Source organism: Plasmodium inui (assembly GCF_000524495.1).
Source record: "Plasmodium inui San Antonio 1 unplaced genomic scaffold supercont1.22, whole genome shotgun sequence".
Lineage (NCBI taxonomy): Eukaryota > Apicomplexa > Aconoidasida > Haemosporida > Plasmodiidae > Plasmodium > Plasmodium inui.
The window spans coordinates 238,492-259,011 of NW_008481856.1; the positions used below are offsets into that span (position 1 = coordinate 238,492).

The 20,520-nt window shown below is 47.4% G+C and overlaps 8 protein-coding genes across 8 annotated transcripts; 6 read left to right on the forward strand and 2 right to left on the reverse strand.

The window, feature by feature from the left end:
- Positions 1-163: 163 nt before the first annotated feature.
- C922_04376 (hypothetical protein) lies at positions 164-2,666 on the forward strand (the record flags this gene model as incomplete). The annotated part of the gene is made up of 2 exons (XM_008819959.1): positions 164-618; positions 1,016-2,666. 2 exons carry the CDS (start codon positions 164-166, stop codon positions 2,664-2,666), a joined length of 2,106 nt encoding a protein of 701 aa, XP_008818181.1.
- Positions 2,667-3,081: 415 nt separating this feature from the next.
- On the reverse strand, positions 3,082-3,944 carry C922_04377 (40S ribosomal protein S5; the record flags this gene model as incomplete). The annotated part of the gene is made up of 2 exons (XM_008819960.1): positions 3,082-3,591; positions 3,867-3,944. The coding sequence occupies 2 exons, from the start codon at positions 3,942-3,944 to the stop codon at positions 3,082-3,084; spliced, it is 588 nt and encodes a 195-aa protein (XP_008818182.1).
- A 3,204-nt stretch (positions 3,945-7,148) lies between these two features.
- C922_04378 (hypothetical protein) lies at positions 7,149-8,564 on the forward strand (the record flags this gene model as incomplete). The annotated part of the gene is made up of 1 exon (XM_008819961.1): positions 7,149-8,564. The coding sequence occupies one exon, from the start codon at positions 7,149-7,151 to the stop codon at positions 8,562-8,564; it is 1,416 nt and encodes a 471-aa protein (XP_008818183.1).
- A 1,443-nt stretch (positions 8,565-10,007) lies between these two features.
- C922_04379 (hypothetical protein) lies at positions 10,008-10,630 on the forward strand (the record flags this gene model as incomplete). The annotated part of the gene is made up of 3 exons (XM_008819962.1): positions 10,008-10,110; positions 10,287-10,349; positions 10,524-10,630. 3 exons carry the CDS (start codon positions 10,008-10,010, stop codon positions 10,628-10,630), a joined length of 273 nt encoding a protein of 90 aa, XP_008818184.1.
- A 928-nt stretch (positions 10,631-11,558) lies between these two features.
- Positions 11,559-12,146, reverse strand: C922_04380 (hypothetical protein; the record flags this gene model as incomplete). Its single annotated transcript, XM_008819963.1, has 3 exons — positions 11,559-11,628; positions 11,830-11,877; positions 12,028-12,146. 3 exons carry the CDS (start codon positions 12,144-12,146, stop codon positions 11,559-11,561), a joined length of 237 nt encoding a protein of 78 aa, XP_008818185.1.
- A 1,642-nt stretch (positions 12,147-13,788) lies between these two features.
- Positions 13,789-14,580, forward strand: C922_04381 (hypothetical protein; the record flags this gene model as incomplete). The annotated part of the gene is made up of 1 exon (XM_008819964.1): positions 13,789-14,580. One exon carries the CDS (start codon positions 13,789-13,791, stop codon positions 14,578-14,580), a length of 792 nt encoding a protein of 263 aa, XP_008818186.1.
- A 1,491-nt stretch (positions 14,581-16,071) lies between these two features.
- Positions 16,072-17,244, forward strand: C922_04382 (translation factor pelota; the record flags this gene model as incomplete). The annotated part of the gene is made up of 1 exon (XM_008819965.1): positions 16,072-17,244. One exon carries the CDS (start codon positions 16,072-16,074, stop codon positions 17,242-17,244), a length of 1,173 nt encoding a protein of 390 aa, XP_008818187.1.
- A 1,245-nt stretch (positions 17,245-18,489) lies between these two features.
- On the forward strand, positions 18,490-20,514 carry C922_04383 (hypothetical protein; the record flags this gene model as incomplete). Its single annotated transcript, XM_008819966.1, has 1 exon — positions 18,490-20,514. The coding sequence occupies one exon, from the start codon at positions 18,490-18,492 to the stop codon at positions 20,512-20,514; it is 2,025 nt and encodes a 674-aa protein (XP_008818188.1).
- Between the last annotated feature and the right edge of the window lie 6 nt (positions 20,515-20,520).

Below are 20,520 nucleotides of genomic sequence, written 5' to 3' on the forward strand. Positions count from 1 at the left end.
TTATTGACTCGACACGTCGCCGGTTAACCAATTCGCCGGTTAACCAATTCGCCGCTTTCCCTCAAAATGGCCCGCGTGGACGCACGCGGCCCGTTGGACTACCCGGCACCCCCGTGGCACTTCCCCGCAAAGAGAATGAGGTAGAGAAATGGTATAAGGGACGATGGTAACAAGACGAAACGGCAGACAAGTGCTGAAAAAGATCGCAGAAAGGTACCTCCCATCGGTCAACATCGCTCACTTGGTTTGCAGTACCCTCCTGTTAAACTATCTAGTGGCATATTTGGTAGTTACCTGCTTATGGTTTCCTCCCAGGGGGGAAAAGGGTCACCTCGTAGGGGAGGAAAAATGGACGAGCCCTTCCATGGAGGAGCAGCACTACACACACAGGGGAGCTCATCACCAGGATGACTTCATCACGGAGAGAGTCTGTTTGGCTTATGTTCTTTTTTGTATCCTTTGTTATGTCCCGAAGGTTGTAACCATATGGGGTCAGACGAGGGGGAAGAAAGGTTCCCAGCTGGAAGGATCAACAAATGGACCAGTCAAACATGAGAGTGTCCTTCGCGCGACAGGACGAAGGAGACAAATGTGGATGACGGGCACCCATCTCATTAGGTACGTCATCCTCGCCGTGCTCAGCATGCACAAAGGGAGGAGAGCGAAGCCTCCTTTCTTCCCATTCATCCTGGCCGTGTGTGAAATGGGCACTCCATTTGTCTCCCTAATTAACATCATAGGGGCAGTAAAAAGGGGCTACATAAATGGCTACCTCAAGGGGAAAAAAAGAAAAAAAAAAAAAAAAAAAAAAAATTAACAAAGTGGACCTCTTCCTATTCTTATGCTACTTCGCTGTTGAGAGGATTCGGAGAGGGAAGCTCTGTCGCGATGTTGCTACACATGTAAGAGGCCCAGGAAACAACGGTGGAGGACAAGCGTTGGACACCCAAAGGGAAGAGCACAAAGGAAGAAATCCTTCCCGTGTTAGTTTAAATAAGGAGTGCCCCTTCCCTAGGTGTCTTAAGTTATGGATAGAGTCGTTGGAGCGGCCTCTTAGTCCTTTTCGGTTGTGGCATGTCGGAAGAGAAGAGGAATCAACCCCAGTGAGGGTACCCCCCAAGGGGAGGGACTCCCCAGAAGGAGCCAGCAAAAGGAGGGCAGCCTCCCAAGTAGGAACTAACACCGTAGATAGGAAAGGAAGGGAAGCGTCCGGGGGGGACTCCGACGCGAAGGAGAAAGAAGAGAATCCGAATAGAAGAGGCAACAGTGGAGGAAACCGCGGTGCACGAAGCAACAGGGGTGTGAGCTCCCATCTGGAAGCGACGTCTCCTGAGGCACAGTCGGGAGGAACCATTCCAAGCGAAGAGAAGAATGATGCTTCTTCCAATACGAGGGAGAAGCATCATATGGAGAAGGGGGTAGAAAACCATTCGGGTAGCGATCCACATGAGGAGAGCTCAGATAGTCAGGGGGAGCTATGCGAGCGGGTCAGGACAAATGCTTACAAGTACAGAAATTTTTACCATCAATATTGCAAGGGGGGCCGCGGAGAAGGAGGAGACGCGGAAGAGGAGAGCAGCTCGATGGAAGAAAACTCCTTTTTGAAGTGTCCCACGTGGAGGGAGAGGAGAAAATTCAATGTCATCGAGGATGGTGGTGATCTTCAAAATGGTGGTGATGTAGACCCCCATGTAGAAGGAAACCAAAATGCTGAGGAGATAGCCTCACCTGAGGAGACACCACACGTCGATGAAATCCCCTCGTCACCCTCCCCCTTTGGAAGACACACCGGGCGGGGAAAGAAGGGATTCAATTTGGGGAGCGCCAAAATGAGGAGCCTAAATGATAGGCGGAGTTACACCTCGTTGTACTTCCCCTCCGTTATCGAAACGGACAGTGAGGGGGGGAGCATCAGCGAAGGCAACAATGGGGGAGGCGATAATGGTGGAAGCGGCAGTGGGGGAAGCGATGAGCACATTCGGGGCGCTTCTCCATGCAAGGAGAAGGAAAAACCACCCTCGGAGGAGGGCGCTCACAACCATGTACACCCTCGTCGCGGTGCATATGAAAGGGACAAATTAGAAGGTGGCGAAGAGGTGGGAACTTTTTTAAACGAAAAGGGGGACGAGGGCTTCTCCGCTGGACGCCTCCTAAATGATGTGAATAGAAGGGGGGTGGTTACCAACACGTCCATGCTCCCGGACGGGAAATACCTCCAAACTGGAACGGAAAAGAAAAAGAAGAGAAAAAAACACCACTGTGTTTATTTCTCCCCCGATGGGGTGAAGTGCTCGCATTCGAATCATGGAGAAGACAAAGCATTCAGTGGAGATCCAGTGAGTAGCGACGGATTGAGTGGCGACGGAGTGAACTCACTTGAAGCGCAGGTCAGAATGTCCCTCTCCAACTTCAAAAAGAAGAAGGAAGTACTTACCTTCATAAAGGATACGTATAAGACTATTCTGATCATAACCATTCTGTCCCTGCTGCTGACCAAGGGCATTCTTATGTGCACCTTTCTGTACTTCCTCCAGAGTGCGCCCGTCGCCTTGAGCCCTCCGCTCCCCCCCCGTGGTGTGTTTCCCCTGCTGCAGGTGTGTCACTTTGCGCTCTTCCACCTGTACGTGCGGGAGTATGCTGCACGTAGGCAGTGCGGTCCTACCTAATGCGATGAAACAATGTGTGACATAAAGCGGATCCGGTGAATGCGACGTTGCCTTACCCTCTTCGATTAGCACATTCGGAGGGGGGAAGGGGGGAGGCGCGCCTTCCTCTCACTGCGCTATCTTATTTTTTCGCTCCCCCCCACTTGGCTATTTTATTTTTTCGCTATCGCCCAACTTTTTTTTTCCTTTTCAAAATACAAAACGTTAGACTTAATTACAACTGGGTGGAAGTAAAAACGCGTTTGTTCAGTTCGGGGGTAAAGAAAGAAAAAAAAAAAAAAAAGTTACCTGACCAAGTCAGGTAAATTTTCGTGGCACAGTTCAGCGGGCATATATTTTTTTTTTTCTTTAAGCTACGACGATGTCGTAAAAATGGGAAAAAAAAAATAAATGAAAAAGGCTGCATTCTGCCTTCTTATCGGTTCGCCTTGGCAACTCTCTCAATCTCGTCCTTCTTCTTGATGGCATAGGAACTGGAGGACTCATTGGCGCAGTTGATGATTTCCTCCGCGAGGCATTCAGAAATGGACTTAATATTTCTGAAGGCGGCGTTTCTGGCACCAGTACAGATGAGGTAAATTGCCTGGTTCACTCTTCTGAGTGGAGAGACATCCACTGCTTGTCTTCTAACAACACCAGCGGAACCAATTCGAGTGGAATCTTCCCTTGGCCCACCTTTCTGCACCGCATTCACATACACTTGGATGGGGTTTTCTCCTGTCATGAGGTGTATAATTTCGAAAGCGTAAGCTACAATTCGAATTGCCTTTAACTTCTTTCCGTTATTCCTTCCATGCATCATCATCGAGTTGACGAGTCTCTCCACGATTGGGCACAGGGCCTTCCTAAATCTCTTTTTTTGATATCGCCCCGCGGTGTGTGGCGTGTATACGCAGGCCTTCTGCGACACCGCGATGCAGTCAACCTATGAGGAGGGAAAATGGTAAAGGAGTGAAGAAGTCACTCCAGTGAAGAAGTCACTCTAGTGAAGAAGTCACTCCAGTGAAGAAGTCACTCTAGTGAAGAAGTCACTCTAGTGAAGAAGTCACTCCAGTGAAGAAGTCACTCTAGTGAAGAAGTCACTCTAGTGAAGAAGTCACTCCAGTGAAGAAGTCACTCTAGTGAGGAAGTCACTCTCGTGGTCTCCCCATTCTACGCACTGACGAGGGGGAAGCAACTCCCATGTGCTTCTCCACTTACCAGTGACAAGTCCGCAATGTTAACATCTTCGTAGGACCACTTTTTGAATAGCTTAATATCCGATGTTGTTGATTCCATTTTGTTTTTCCGGAGGTGGGGTACTATAAGAAGAGAGGAGGGGGGGAGAAGGCGAACACGAACTGCTAATGGGTTCATTCGGTAAAAAGTGCTACACGGAGAAGGGTTAACAATGCGACATCCACAAGGCAAAGTGGAAGAACCTCTGTTGGCTAAACAGTGGAGTAGCTCACCACATGTAAAAGCATATACATATCATCATATCAGGGGCACTGCTTTCTTTTGTGCCTTCCATTTTTTTGAGCAATTTCCTCATGAAGTCGTACAGTCGTGCGGTATATGAAGGGGAGTCCATTGACCTATGTGCTCCCTTTCACGTTGTGTCATTCGTTTTTGCTTACCTTTTTTTTTTCTTTCCTTCCTTTAATCTCTATGGGGGAAGTTCATTCAAAATATCATAATAAGAAGGAGTACACTTTTGAAGGGGTAAAAAAAAAAAAAAATAACAATATAACTTTTACAAGGGGGGAAAAAAAAAATTAGGAAACTTCAAAGTTGAGCAGATGGAACTATTTAAAAAAGAAAAATATATCTCTTCTTCTCTGCGAGGGTTTGTTCGATTGGTAAGAAATGGTTTCTTTCGTGATGAAGTAGTGTTTTTTTTTTTCTGTTCATGCTGAAGAAGGGGGCAAGGACCCAAGCTTTGTGTCGGATCTTTTCATGTGTTTTACCGCGTGGCACATTCTGCCTCTCCCATTGTTGCAGGTGGCAATGAGGATTAAACGGTTAATACTTTTATTTCTGTTCGTATGCCTAATGGATTGTCCGCTGGGTGTTCAGCAGGTGCGTACTTCGCCATGTATAATAATACTCTTCCGGATGGAGATGTGGGACTCATGAACACCCTTTCGCGTAAGGCACCCCCTCTCCCCGATATGTTAAGAGGCATATGATGTACTGTAAACCATCGCCATAATGCCACTCGTTTTTTTCTCAGTGCGGCAATTTTCGAAAACCCCTTACGCTCCCGCCGGGTCACAAAAGAAGGGCGGTGCCGCAGGGAATGAAAGGAAAAAAGAGCGGAAGCAAAGCGAAGAGTGAAGAAGGGAAGCGCAGCATACACATGATGTGACAACATGGCGTGGTAATGGAGCCTCCCACACCAGAGGCATAGTTCATCACCTTGAGGCATTTCCCTGAGCCTGCGCTGCCAACGGTCTGGCGGCAACCCGAAATATGAGCCGAGCCGTGCCTACCGTTGCTCATTATATATACTTTTATTAAGGTCACTCTCCATTTCGCGAAAGTTTCCACGTGAAAAGAAAGGAAATATAGGTCCCGTTTTGCCCCTCCGTCACGAAACAGGTTAACATTTAAAATTTAAAAAAAAAAAAAAAGCTACTAACCGTATCGTGGGAGAAGTGACATTTGTTTGTATTCTCTTTTCCGCCCCTTTCCACTTCAACCATTTTTGCTTTTTTCACCCTTTTACGCAATGGGGCATTGTTGCCAAAGCGGGCATATGTAGTATATTTTTCCAAAGTGACACATATTTTGCACAGCGGGGTTAATTTCCAAATGGGAAGGAATATCATTGGGAGTTGTCCCCCGTTTGGGAAGCCATCGCAAGGGAAAACACCAATGGGGGAAAAGCTGCTTATTCTTTCTTTTTCACCTTACGTTGGAGAAGTATCCATATGTATGCCCCCTCCCCTAAAGGTAATTAAGTACGCGAGGCAGGAGGGCCTATCCCATGGGGGCATCACACACATGGCAGCATTCGCCTGAAAGCAGCTGATTCTGCATTTTTGTTCTTTTTAATTTCACTGAGGGGGAAGGAGATCCAAATGGGAAAGAATAAAAGAAAGAGTGAAAGGAAGAAAGAAAGACTGAAAAAGAAAAAAAAACCATGTTTTCACGTCCCTTTTATATGAATACCCCCTATACACACCCGTCCAGTCGAGGATCACCAAAAAGGGAGAAAACGCGCAAGTTGTTCCCACTTGTAGCGTGCCACTTGTTGCTACGCTCAAAACAAACTGAATAATATCCCCATTCGGTGCACCGTAGCTGTGCTTACAATAGCAAAAAAAAAAAAAACAAACAATCGAATTACTCACTAGTGCGAAATTACTAGCCCATCGGTTTGGGTACACAGGAGAAGCTGTACACATGAGGCTTGCAACAGTCTTCCGTAAAATCAACAAATGCGAATAGGGAAATACAACCACGTTCATAGCCCTTTCGTGTGTGTGTAGCTAAGTGGGTAACTGTGCCAAGCGAATTTGCTCCATATACATGCAAAAAAAAAAAAAATCCCAATTTCACCTGACCTGTTCAGGGGAAATTTCTATTTCACTTGTGTCGTATGAACTGTCTAGGGAAAAAAAAAAAGTAGCTATGTTGTCCACCAAAGTGCACAACTGTAAATTACGGAATGTAAAGAAAAAAAAAACTAGCCATGTTTTCTACCAAAATGTATAACGATAAAAGCTCCAAAGTTAAAAAGGGAAAAAGAGCTACCCACGTACCATTCTGCACACATGTGTAATTTTTTTGTATGTACAGGTCATAACATTTTTCAGCCGCGCGCTGAGCAGAAAAGCTAAATGTGCAGGGTTGAAGAGCGAAATACAGCTGTTTTAGTAGTTAAATATAGATTTGCCTTGAGTCCACCGCGAGGGGGAACAAGCCTCTCCCTTCAAGGGTAGCCCCTTTTACGAGATGCTTTTTGTGGACAGCACGGAGATTGCACCTCTGACATGTTTACGTGAAAAGGAAAAAAGAAAAAAATAGCGCAGATAAGGTGAAGGTAGCGAAAAAGCAAACTAGCCACATTTGAGCAGATCACTTTTTTTTTTTTTTTTTCTTTTCTAGCTCGCGTTTGATGTTTTGCATTTGGGACATTTTGCAGAACATGCGAGTTCGGGGGACTCAGTCTTCGTAAACATTTTTTCGTCTCTCAGCCATTTGCAATATTTAATTAATTAATTATTCTTTTTATTTTTCATTTAACTTTTGATTTAAGTTTTCATTTAACTTCTCATTTAATTAATCATTAAATCATTCATCCTTATTTTTCTCTTTCCTACTTCTACATTCCTACGTCTATACTCCCCATTTGACCTTTGTACGCTGATTACCCCCGCGCACTTCGTCCCATCGCTCGTGTCTTTTTCAGCAGAACGAGACTGTGTTTGGCCGTCTCCCGGCGCCACCTCTCAACACCGCTTCTCCACGCCGCCTCTTAACCCCTTTTGCAAGATGAACAAGCTGCTGTCACTGGCCCTCTTCCTCTACGCCGTGGCGGCCGTCAGGCCACCCAAGGGGCGATATGAAGGTGTGTCGAAAAACATAAACGAGCACCTAAGCAGCAGGAGCGGCTCCAATAACGGCAAACCATTTAACTTGCAAGAAAATATCAAATATAAAAGGCAGAATAATTACGAGTTCTTTGTCGACTCGGATGGACAGTTACAGCAGGAACGTTTTGGAGTGAATGAACCCAGACAAGTACTAAAGAAAAATCTCGATCAGTTAAGATACCTAATTAACGACATGGAAGTCCTCACAGGTATGTACACCTTCAACGCAAGAGACAAAGAAAAAGTGTTAAAGGAGACGTTAAAGCCGGAGTCGCTCTGCTTTACCATGTTGGGTCTCCTATCCGACAACATTAATAAGCTCCTACCAGTGGAGAGCTCTCCCATATACGGGCTGCTAATCAATGGAGAAAGGAACACCAGCACGAATGAAGTGAACAAAGAGTTATCCATATATGCAATTTTATCAAACATATCGGTCTATGTTGGTGAGTTTAAGTTTCCCATTTTGAAGAATGCCCCTTACGAGATCCCCTTCCTGATTGGCTACTACGACAATAAAGGGAACGGATTCAGAAACAAAACCTTTTCGTACCTTTGCCCTTTACCAACGTTTTTAATTGATGTTATACGGACGACAAAGTTCGGAATGAAATTCAATTTTAATGGTCTCGACTTGGAAGCGAAAGAGTTGTTTCCTGCTTCGCTGTCCCACTGGATTGAGATGCCGTCGATGGTGCCTGTCCAGACGGGAGACAAATATGACAGCGAGAGAAAGGCCATGGTAGAGGTGCTCAAGAAAGAAGCCAAGGATGTGACGTACAGGAAGGTGCACAAAACTGGAGTGATCGAAGGGGTCGGCATTGTGAAGGCACAAGAGAGGATACTAGCTTCCACTTCCTTTTCCAATATGAGAGAAACGGTGAAAAGTTTTCTCGCCAGCTCAGGAAGAACGTCCATGGATGGAGCTTCCACTGCTCTGTACTTTATGGCCCTGAGTCAGAAGCTGTTTTCGAAGATGAAAGACACACCGCACAGAAGAGTGACACGTGTGGACGTCTCCAATGTGGTGGAGAACAAGAGTGGGTTCTTACAAGGGTATAGTCTGAAGCTAACTCTGGAGGATTCCACTTTCGTCACAGCGGAGGCGCTGGTGCAGGGAAAGAATGTGTTGGTGCCGCGCGAGCTGAAGAAAGGCAGCAGTGGCGCCGCCTCACTGGAGGTGCCAGTGGCATATGGACTCAGTGTGGGCGGCGGCGCGGGGCTGACCTACAGCTTCGCTGGCCTGGCCTTCGACCTGAAGAGCGCGCTGCCCTACAGCGTGAACAGCCTGGCGTCCTTCGTGAGGGCGGCATAGCGGTGTAGCAGCGGAGCGGCATAGCGGGATATGCCACCTCAGTGCATTTTTCCATTCCTTTCTTTCTTCGTTTCTTTATTTCTTTCCTTTTTTTTGTTTCTAAAAGCGCTTCCCACGTGGGTTCCAATTGGTGCCCCACGGAGCGTCCTTTTCATTCCTGATTATGCCTCTTTTTTGCCCATGTGAGGGGTTGGAGATGAGCTGAGATGAGCCAAGACGGGACGGGACAAGAAGAGGCAAGACGAGACAAGAAGAGACAAGACGAGACAAGATCAGATAAGCTGAACTGAACTGAGATCAGACCTGATCAGCCGTGCAGTGCTCTCATTCCGACGCGATTCGGTGGGGAGGCGCACCTGCCATAGATATATGTATATATATACATATTTCCTGCCTTCACTACGTTGATTTTTACCGCTTGAGGGGTGGACAACGCGCGCTTTCTCTGGCGTCACCGGCGTCTCTGGCCTCACTGGCATCTCTCCGCCCCAGACGCCACTACATGTTTTCCAGCGGGGTAGCCAGCGCGCCCCGGCTCGAATGATTAAAACTTATTTGATTTGAAAATGTGTCGACATAGTAGAAATTGTTCCTTTATGGGTCGTTCTAGGGGGTCATTATTTCAACTGTGGAGGGGCGGTTATCGTGAGAAAAGGGTCCACTCGAAGGGGATGGGAGTGGGGTTGTTTTCCTTGAGGTACCGACATGGAGAGAGAGTTAGCGGTCAGGCCGAGGTGGCTGGTCATTCAGGGGACGTGTGATCATCCTTATTTGATTTATTTTTTTTAAGGGTGTTCCGCTTCCGTTGAGACTGCGGCTACGTCTGTAACTTCCGCTTCAGTTGAGGCTTCTTCTTCCCACGTGCGGTAAGCGGGTTACACGCGCTTTAAGGGGTGCATCCCGAGGGCGCCACGTGCGGGGCAATGGGGCGCAGCTGAATGGCAGCGGCGAAGCGTTTCGAAGCGGGGTGACCAGAAGAACGAAAAAAAAGAAAATAAAAGAAAGAAAAAAATACAAGTCAGGCGTATTGGCCATAGCAGTCACATGGGTAGTCAATCTTAACCGGTTTGAGGAGGGAGCACTACAGCAAAGAAAGAGAGAGCAGAAGTGAATGCATAGGGGAATGGGAAAGTAAAAGTGAAGGCCAAAGTGACAGCAGAAGCCAAGTGACCCTTTTTGTATGCCCAACAGAAGGGGACCTCACGCGCAGGCCCCCACGTCACTTTACACCCCCTCGTACGTCAGTGTAGGCGTAGCCGGTGAGTACAAACGGGAGTGGTCAGTACATGCCTAAGTGGATGCTCCATACCCAGGTGATCGACCCTGTTTGCCATCGCACATTTGTGCCACGCGCCAAGCAGCTGACCCCAATTTTTCCCACTCGTAAAGTCCCCTGTCGCTATGCAAAAGAACACTCCGGAAAACGGGAACGTAAATGACCCCATGAAGGACGGAAAGGGGGAGGTAAAACCGAATGACCTCAACGATGACAACATTTATATTTTCGATGAACCGGATGATGAGTTGGAGGAGTTCGAAGAGATGGGTAAGTTCGACCCCACCGTGAGCGGAATGTGCAAAGAGGCCCTCTTGCGAAGAAGTAGTCTAATCCTTCGCAGTGGCAGTCTAATCCTTCGCCGTGGCAGTCTAATCCTGCGCAGAGGAAGCCTAATCCTGCACACAGCCAATCGTGAAATGTCTTCGCACACCTCCTCTCCGCAGGCAGCACAGCCCACAACATAGACACCGATTTGGAAAATTGGGAGGAAGAGTGGGGAGCAGCGGGTAGGCGTAGCACCGGGGCGGCGGAGGAGCAGCGGTTGAGCGGTGATTGAGCGGCGGGAAAGCCCATCCGTCACTCCATGTGTCGCTTCATTACGTGCATTTCTATGTATTCCCTTTTTTTTCTCTCTTCCTTTTATCTCACCCCGCCACCCCTCCATCTTCCTGCTCCCTCAGGATGGGATGATGACGACGACGATGATGATAAATTCATCTTAAAGGTGGAGTCGGAACTGCAGAACTTTAAAGCCACCTTGGATGCCGAAAGGGACTTGAAGAAGTGAAAAGTGGGATGACAGTAAATCGGAAGAGGGACTCTACTATGCACTCTGGAGAGGGGAACCCACCGCACATGGTGGACATAAGGACGCACCGTTTTGTTTCTCTCCATGCAGGACTGCACCGCTGTGTTTGTTGTGATTTTTCCACTACCTGATTTTTTCTTTTTTTTTTTTTTAATGGTGGTCATCTCTCCCGCTATACATCTGGGTATCTTCTCTGAAGAGAGTTAACGGGAAAGGCAACTTTACGATTTGGACGGTCACATGTAGAGAACACCAAAAAAGGGGAATGTCCCTTCGGCACACCCAAGGGGATGTCCCCACATGCATTTCATCAGTCACCACGGCGCATTCGCAACGAAGCATTCATCACTTCGCATTCATCACTTCGCATTCATCACTTCACATTCACCACGTCGTATTCACCACGTCGTATTCACCACGTCGTATTCACCACTGATGGATGACACGAAAGAAGAAAAAAAAAAAAAGAACATTTTCTAATTATCTTTACACTGCAAATTGCCAAATGGACAATCTTTTTAAATTGTTTTTCTCTTTTTTTTCTCTTTTTTTTTTCTTTTTTTTTTTTTTTTTCTCAAAGAATAGGTTTATTACATTTGGGATTAAAAAAAAGGTCACAAAAAATGGGGGTAGGGGGAGAGGAAAAAGAATAGACGGGGGGGAAGTGGTCTTTTCCATCTGTCACTTCTTCACATGCAGAAGGTACTGCCACCAACAGGAAGCTCCTTACACATGTTGCTGTAACATCTATGTAGGGGCTAAATGGGACAGGTTTGTTGGGAAGGGCCTCCCTGGCCGGTGTCTTCACTAGGGGTTGTCTTGACTAGCGGTTATCGTTATTACAGGTTATCTTCGTTTCGCTTCTCCTCCGCTTCTCCTCCGCTTCTTGTCCACTTCTTCCCCGTTACTACTCCTTGACGCTCCGTCGAATGGGCATCACCATCGGGTTGAGCTGCGACAGGTACACGCAGAGCCAGCTTCAAGGGGGGAAGAAGAAAGGGGAAGAGGAGAAATAATGCGGCACTGATAATGGAGATGGTGGCGAAGCGATGGGTCCGGCCGTGAAGCTGGCAATCTCCGTGTCGGGCAGGCAACCTCCAGGAAGACTGCTCACGTACAGTCCAGTTATGTTGACCCGCGAACGGCCGTAAACCCGACGCACTCTCCTGGAAGCTTACAATATCCAGAGGCAGAAGACGGCGAGCGACACCAGGGTGATGATGAGTCTGCAAAGGAGGGGAAAAGGAAAGAAGTATATGATGGGTAGGGTGAATCGATTGGTAAAGATGACCTAAGTCTCGAAACGGTATCTCGCCTCATACAAGTGCATACAAGATGGGCAGCCACTATCCTCTCCTGCTGAGGGATTCCCTTACTTCACCATATCCATCCGACATATCTTCCCCTCTCGTGCGAACAGGAGACAAAACAAAATGCACGAGACAAACCAGATAATTAGATAAATCAAACTTCCCGTGGAGATGACGGAATCCATCCTGTTAGCAGGTCAAGTGGGAAGGGAGCAGTGAGGGGTGAAGACATCCAAGTGGTCATCCTCACGGAAAAAAGCGCGTACGAAGTAAGAATGAATCGATTGACCCACAAAGGGGTAAACAAAAAAGAGCACCACGCGTCCTTACTTGACTGTAACACGACTGCTAGGAGGGATTGGCGGAAGAGGGAGAGGGTGGCCGTGTTAAAAAAAAGAAGAACCGTGCGACAGAAGGAAAAAGAAAAAGGAGTCCTTGTCTCTTTCCCTCTTCTGTGCCAGCCCGTAGGTGTTATGCGATAAGGTGGAAACCGTCCTCGCCCTTTGTGATGAAGGCATGTTCTTTCTTGTTTTTCGTCCCGTGTGTGTTATAGCGAATCGGCGTTTGTAGAAGACTGCTGTGGTTGCTTTGCCTCTTCGGAGTGGGGGGCTCGTGACCGACAGCTGATGAGTGGTGGCAGCAATAGTGTGCTAACTGTCGCAACTGTGCCAATGGTGGTGACTTCCTTCTGTTCCTTTTTGCTCCCACTCCTGCCTGTGCTCCGTCTATGTCTTCCCTCACACGTGCACTCAGAAAAGTGGCTGCTTGCTTCTTTGCGTCACTTGCGACGTTCCATCTTAAACTCGCAGGGTCGAGTTCGTTTCCTGCTGGAGCTGCTTCCTTCCCTGCCGCGCTGCTTCGTCCTCTCGATGGTGTAGCGGTTGGCCCTGCTCCCCCCCCATAGGGTTGCCTTTCCTTTCTCTCCTCACGCCCGGCTTCTTCGACGAAGCTGCGACGCGTTGATGGTGAACCCACCAGGGGAAAGAGTCCTAATGGTGTGGCCCAAACGGTAAAACGCAAAAAAAAAAAAAAAAAAAAAAAAGGAACACAAATGGCAAAGCGTAAAGCGCGAATTATCAGTCGTGCAAGGGGAAACCCAGAAAATAAAAAGAATGGGAAAAAAAGGGAAAAAAAAAGAAAGAAAAAGGAAAGCAAAGCAACGCAAAGGAAGGAAAAAAAAACAAATGAAATACAGAGTACACAAAATATAAAACACGTGGCAAACAAATGGGAGAATTGACGAGTGTCAAAAAAAGGAAAAAAAAAAAAGAAGCTTAATTTTTTTTTTTTTTTTTTTTTAAGGGTCAAGTAAAAAAGAAAAATTACAAATTGGTGAGTCCCAGTGGGTGGTAAAACCAAGTGGAGAAAAGGACACTCCAAGGGGAATGCAGCAAAAGGAAGAAGAAAGAAAAAAAACGAGAAAAATTATGCGTAAAGAAAAGCCTATAAAAGTGACTTAACAAAGCTACGAATGGAAAGAAAAAATGGAAAATGAGCAGCATCAATTTAGAGGAAATGCAAAGTGAAAATAACGGCCTTTTTTTAAGATTGCGAAAAGAGCAGAAACAGAATGACATGACGTAACACACTGTGATGCAACGGAGAGTGGCGTAATATACGTGGCCACCACAGGGTTACTCATTCTTTACAGCACATCATGCACGGGGGGGAACTTGGAGCCATATTTTTTCCCCTGGACTGTTCTCCCTTCACCAACGGTTTGTACACGCGGTGAAGTTATAGGCACACACAATAAAGGCGGGGGAGGGGGTCCCAAACGGGAGATGCCGGAACACCGGTTACCATGCAGCGCCTCCAATTGTCAAAATGAAGAAAATCGGACGCCGCGAGGGAGAAAAAGCTGGGAGAGGGAGGCTCGAGCCGAAGGAAAAGCCGCGGCACCATAGATGGGAGAGTAGTCTCGGAGGGGGCAAGCGATGGCCTGGTGAGAGAAAACACCATCGGAGTGGTTCGTCCCATCGGAGTGGTTCACTCCATCGAAGTGGTTCACACCATGGGCATGATTCAAGGGGGGGCTCCGGTAAAAGGAGGAAAAAAAAAGAAAGACGCAGTGAATCTGGATTCCGCGGCAGTAGCCAGCCCAGAAGGGGGGAGAAACAACGGAGGAGAAGCCGAAGCAGGAGCAGAGATCGGAGCAGGGACAGAAATCGAAGCAGCAGTAGAGATCGAAACAGCAGTAGAGATCAACGCAGGAGCAGAGATCGAAGGCAACACAGTGAGAATGAGCGAGAGCCCGCGCGGAAAGCCAGGCACCCCCCACAACAGGTGTCCTACAACGCATTCGATTATTTCTCAAACGACATTGCAAGGGAGAAATTATTGCCCAATTACATCATGGAGGAAAAAAACAAGTACGAAAAGGACGTCTTCGAGAAGGCATATGGACTGAGCCTAGGCGATGGCATCATCCAGATTGATCAGTTTCTCTTTGACCCGAAGGAAGGGCATCAGGAGAAGGTTCAAGTGAAGAATACGGATAGTACCACCAAACACACAAGTAGTAAGAGTAAGGGACACTACGAGTGTTACAGTTGTAAGGCAAGAAATGTGTACGCAAATGTGCAGTGCCGTAAGTGTAAAAAGTTGAGGAAGATTTAAGACGATCGGGTGGAGGGGCGCTCAACCATGTGCAAGGTGTGAAAAGTTCTTTTGCGAGGGGTTCCTTTCTCTGTCTTAAGAAGAAGAATAGGTAATGCGAAAAGAACTCACAGTGAATGAACAATGGCCCCTTCGTTTGACCAGTTGACTGCGCAGCCCCATTTTGTAAGTCCCAATCGGGAACGTGGCTGGGAAGATGTTGTACAAAAAGTGAATTCACCTTCACAGATATAAGATACAATAAGGTTTGCGTTTCGGTGAAGAAGGAACTGCTTTTAGGTTGTTTCCTTTCGTTTGTTCATTTTGTTTGTTTGCTTTTTTTCTTTTTTGAGTTAAGCGAAAAGGACGAGCCATTTGCTGGGGTGTTTTACTTCCCACTGACAAATTGCACTCCGTTCACAACTGCCTGAACAGGGGGGGGAAGCAAACGAGCCGTACCAAGTTGGCACCCTGGGGGACCCGTCCCCGAGGTGTTTCTCCTCCCAGGGAAAATGCATCTATAGGTAATCATGGCCATGTGTAGAACTGGTGCGGAATAATCGAGTCCTAGGCACACCTCTCGGAATGTATTTATTTCCCCAATAGGGATGGCAGAAAATATGTATTTTTTTTTTTTCACCTGAACGGTTCAGGCAGCTAGCTATTTTTTTGTTTATTTATTTTTTTTACTTGACGCAACTGTTGCAAATGTTAACATTTATAAAAATGGAACTGCGCTAGGGAGGCGCATGCACATGCATTTGAAGAGGAGACAGCCCACTTGGACAGGCAGCATGGGGTGAGAAAAAAAAAAGAAAAAAGGAACGCTGCACGTGAGTCTGCTAGGTGTGGCCCCCCAACGGAAGAAGTGACCCAACGTGCAGAAGCAAACAAAGACCGGATGAGGACCACTACGTTCCATGTGTCCTCCGTCACCTGTTTGCAATGTCCTCAAGAATGAGATGAAGGGGAGAGAGTGCCCCCGCAGGGATGCCTAACGTTTGTGACCCGCTTCTTTTCATTCTTTTCATTCTTTTCATTCTTTTCACTTCTCTGTGTGAGGGGAAAAATCAAGCCGAGCAATCCGCAAGGGACCTGCGAAATTGAGTAAGCATACTTTTATCTGCACTGCGGCGATGGGTCAACCGACCCTTCAAATGGGACGTACCAAAGGGAGAAAGGAAAAAATAAAGTAAAAAAAAAAGAAGAAAAGAAAAAAAAAACAAAACAAAGTGAAGGAAAGCAAAGTAAAAAAAAACAGAGTAACCAACGGGGCGACCATCTAATGGGGCAAAGAAATTAAAAACGCGAAATGATGGGAAGGGAGAAAGTGCTCTCCCTGACTCCGCTGAAGAGGGGAAGAAAAAACACAAGTGCGCACGTGTGTTTGAAGATGTAATCGCGGGGAAAGGTGCGTAGGAGAAGCGAGCAGCCAGAGTGAGCAGTAAAATCGGCCAACCAATCTACCAGCCAACCGACCAACCACTTATCCCCTGAACGTAGACTCCATCCATGAAGCTGCTCTTCCGAAAGCGAGACAACGAAGACATGGCCTTCGGGGTGGTGGCCGAGGAGGACGACGATCTTTGGCATTTGTACAATCTGATTAGCATCCACGACGAAGTCGAGACGTCCACGACGAGGAAGGTACACAAGGACATCGGAAATAATACATACGCCACGGAAATTAGGAAAATGAAGCTCACCCTTATGATAACCAAAGTAGACTTCGACTCAGTCAACAACAGTCTCAGATTGTCAGGAAAGAATATCAAAAACAACGATTATGTGAAAATGGGACAGTATCACACCTTCGAAATAGGACTTAATGAGAAGATAAAAATAAAGAAGAAAAACTGGGACAGTGTGTACAGGGAAAAATTGGAGGAATGTACGAACGTACAGATAAATTCCAAAGTGGCCATCCTGCTAGTGAGCTGCGGAGAAGCTCAAATGTACCTCCTCACGGAGAATCTCTGTAAACATATCTTCACCTTAAACAAAGTGATTAAGAAAAAGAGAGAAAAAAACAACAACTCTCTGTACGCAAAATCGATGTGTGCATTTTTCCAGCAACTCCTCCTCCAGTTGCTCAAAAATGTGAATATACAAAATATGCAGTGTATCGTTCTTGGGGGACCCGGTTTTTTTAAAAATGACTTCCTTCAATTTGTGTATGAAAAATCGGAACAGAAAAATGATAAAGACGTACTTAGCATTAAGTCCAAGTTCCTCATCGTGAAGACATCCAGCATCAACAGAAATGCAGTGAACGAAATCCTGAGTGATGAAAAAATAAAGAAACAGATATTAAACATGAAGGTCGTTTCTCATATGGATGTCTTAAATAGATTTTACAAGTTGTTCGATAAATGTGAAGAGAAAATTTGCTACGGAGAGGGTGACGTCAGATATGCTGCTTCGTTGCAGGCCATCGAATCTTTGCTTATTACTGACCGCACCTTCCGAAACTGTGATGTGGTGACTAGGAAAGCATACGTCGCCATGCTTCGCGACGTGAAGAACAGCGGCGGCCGCGTGTTCATCTTCCCCGACAACCACACCACGGGCGAGCAGCTCAACGCCCTCACGGGCATCGCCGCGATTTTGAAGTTCCCCGTCTACGCGCAGGAGGGGGAGCGGCAAGAGGAGAAGAGGCAAGAGGAGAAGAGGCAAGATGAGTAGCGGCAGGAGAAGCGATAAGACGGGCAGAACTGATCAGCCGGATGCACAACGCTGCGCGGCGCCCCAATTTGTGTTGCCAATTTTTTTTTTTTTTTCTTTTTTTCGTCCCCCCGAACTCGTGCACACAGCGTAGGCGATGGTTGGGTGAGCAGCGGGTTTACGCCTCCCCCCGCGGAGGGGTCTGGCCCGCCACGCTTCCCCTCTTACATAAAAAGGTTGAGGGGTGTGCTCCTTTTTCCACCAATTTGTCTTCCTTTGTTAATGCCTCCCCCGCCGAACTGGACCCTTAACTTTTTTTTTTTTTTCATTTTCTCCTAATTCATTTTTTGCATTCTTATCATCCTTCTGTTGTCTCATGCCTGCATTATTAGCTCGCTCACTTGGGCTCATTTCATTTTCTCCTAAACAGAACAGTTCCGCGTGCATTTCGGTACAGGGCAGGGAAGTGCTTACTTCATTCGCAAAAAAGTGGGAAGAAAAACGGGGAAAATTGCGGGAAAGGAATGCGCGGAAATGCGGAAAAATACGGGGAAAATTCAGGCGACATGTACCAAACGGAGGAAGGATGACGCGCAACACATGGAAAGTAAAGTGTATCTGTGCGCGAATGGCCGTTCGGTTTGTTCTGCATCTTCTGATTCGTCCGATTCGTCTGTTTCGTCTGATTTGTCTAATTCGTCTAACTCTTCCATTTATTTCTCTTCCCACGCGCCTGCCCCCTTCAAAGGCAAAGTCGCCGCGGCACGGCACGAGTGCGACAGGTGCGAAGGCAACGCAGCACGTTATGCAGCACGTCAGACAACACGTCAGACAACACGCTACGCGTCGCCCACCGCCCAGTCGCAGTGAAATTCTTTGCCGCCATCGCCACCACCAGGGGGGGGCGCGCCCTAGTATGCACTTTCACATGAACGTAAGAAAAACGCTCATAAATAAACGCTCATAAATAAACGCTCATAAATAAACGCACATAAATAGACGCACATAAATAAATGCAGATAAATAAATGCACATAAATGTGTGTGCATGAACTCACACCTGAGTTGTAATTAACCTGAGCGCAGACACCAAGGCAGACACAGAAGAGGACACTGCCGCGAAGGCGAAGGCAAACGCACACATATGCCAATGCGCGCACAGCGAACTACCCGTCGCTATACACGGGGCCCGAACTGAGAGCTGCCCAGTTTTTTTTCTCAAAAAAAAAAAAAAAAAAAAAAAAAATCCAGATCTGTAGAGAAAAAAATGAAGCGGAGCATCGTCCTTTTTTTATTTTTGCTCATCAAGGTAGGTGTCCTGTTGGGACCCGCGAACGGTGCGTACCATCTGAAAAGGGGAGGCGTGAACATGGAGGGGGAGCAACATGTGCAGGGGGAAGGGAAAGTGGCCGCGGGGAAGGAGGCAGTCTGCCCCATGGCAAGTGCGAAAAAGGGGGGGAGCGATCAGAAGAGCAATATGATCACGAGTAACACGCCAGAGAAGGACGCGGAGGACACTGAATCGGGGGAAGACATATCGGATGACACGTCGGAGGGGCTGGAAGACGCAGGTGTGGAAGAGGCAGCCGCGGAGGAGGCAGCCATGGAGGAGGAAGCCATGGAGGAGGAAGCCGCGGAGGAAGCAGCCGCAGAGGAGGTAGCCAACAAGGAAGCGGCCGATTTAAAAGAAAAGCAGTACAACGAAATGAAGCAGCGAAAGTGGAAAGCACACCACGGGGCTGTGCAGGCTTCAGAGGTGTCTCCCAAGAAGAATGCGATGCCGGTCAAGGGGGGGGGCAGCAAAGTGGTGAAGGCGCATAGCGGTGGTAACTCCAACGTGGTAAACGCGCTGAAGTCGATTGAGAGCCACGACAACAGCTCGGAGGGCAAGAGAAAAGGCAAAGGGGAAAAGGGAACAAACGAAGAAAACGAATCCCTGTACGAGGAGAAGAGACAAAAAATACTGATGATTCATCTCTTAAAAACAATTAAAGAACACTTAGACAGACAGAAACAAAATTTTAACAGTTTTTTGTCTTTCCTAAGTGAATCTTATGCGAGCTACGAAAGGTTTCATGTCTTCAAGAAGGTGAATGATATGTATAGTGGGGTGGGGGAGGAGATGGCGATAACGTCGCAGTCGTTTTTGAGTTTACAGGAGGAGAGCACACCCAGGTGTGGTAAGCAGAACGTGGGTGGTGTGCTTCGAAGCGGCGCCAAGGCGGCAGCGATGGGCCTGAATAATGGGGGTAGCAGCAGTAGCGGAGGTGGAATGGATGAGGAGAGCGAGGAAGAGGAGAAGGAAGACGCGACGGAGGATGAAGAGGGGGAAAACCAAAAAAACGAAGACGCAGCACAAAAGGGAGATGCGCCGCAAAACGGAGACAACTCAGACGGTGGAAAAATCCCGGGGGAGAATCCCACCAACACTGATGACCAGGACAAGGACGCAAAGAAATCGTCGGAAAAAATGAAACAAATTAAAGGCTTCCTCTACGAAATGCTGCAATCGGAAGAGCTAGGCCCAAAGCAGAAGGAGTACCTCCAGGTCATTCTTCAAATTCTGACGTTGGAAGACGATCTGCTACAAAAGGAACAGATGCAGGTGCAGCTAAACAAGAAGATTATTGACGTCTTGTTGGGTAAGTCAAATGAACTGAGAGACATTGCAGTGCATCTGAGTAGAGAAGGATCGGGAGAAGCAGAAGGGAACCAGAGAGTCGACTTGGCACAGAACATCGTATCGAATTTGCTGAACTTCTCCGTCGAATTAAAGAACACTGGAAATATTGTCTATAATAACATACAAGGACAGGGAGACCTTCTTCAGAGCATCGAGAAGAGTATTAATAAGGCAGAGGACGGATTGAAAAACGTGCGTGTGCATACGGAGTATAAGGGGAGGAAGAAGGACGACCCCACCGTCGACCCCACCGTCGACCCGAGTAACGACCCGAGTAACGACGACCCAAGTAGTAACGATGTGGTACAAAACAAGGGTGGCGCTACCACCTCGAGAGATGCTACTAAGTCAGAGTTCCTTCAGTACTGCGACGCTGGGGAGGCGGAAGCCAATTCCACTTGTCCGTTTAAATCTGTGTCTTCCTCCAAGAGTGGATCCGCTGCGATGAAGCAGAGCAGCGGAGGGGACCTCCAAAAGGACTCAGCGAGTAAGGGCACCAAGAACAAATTCACCCTGGATGAAACAATGAAGAATCACTTCTTCAACAACTTCGTGAAGGACTCCGTCACGCTGAGGAAGCTCTACCGCCTGCTCTACGACATGTTCTAGGGTCGG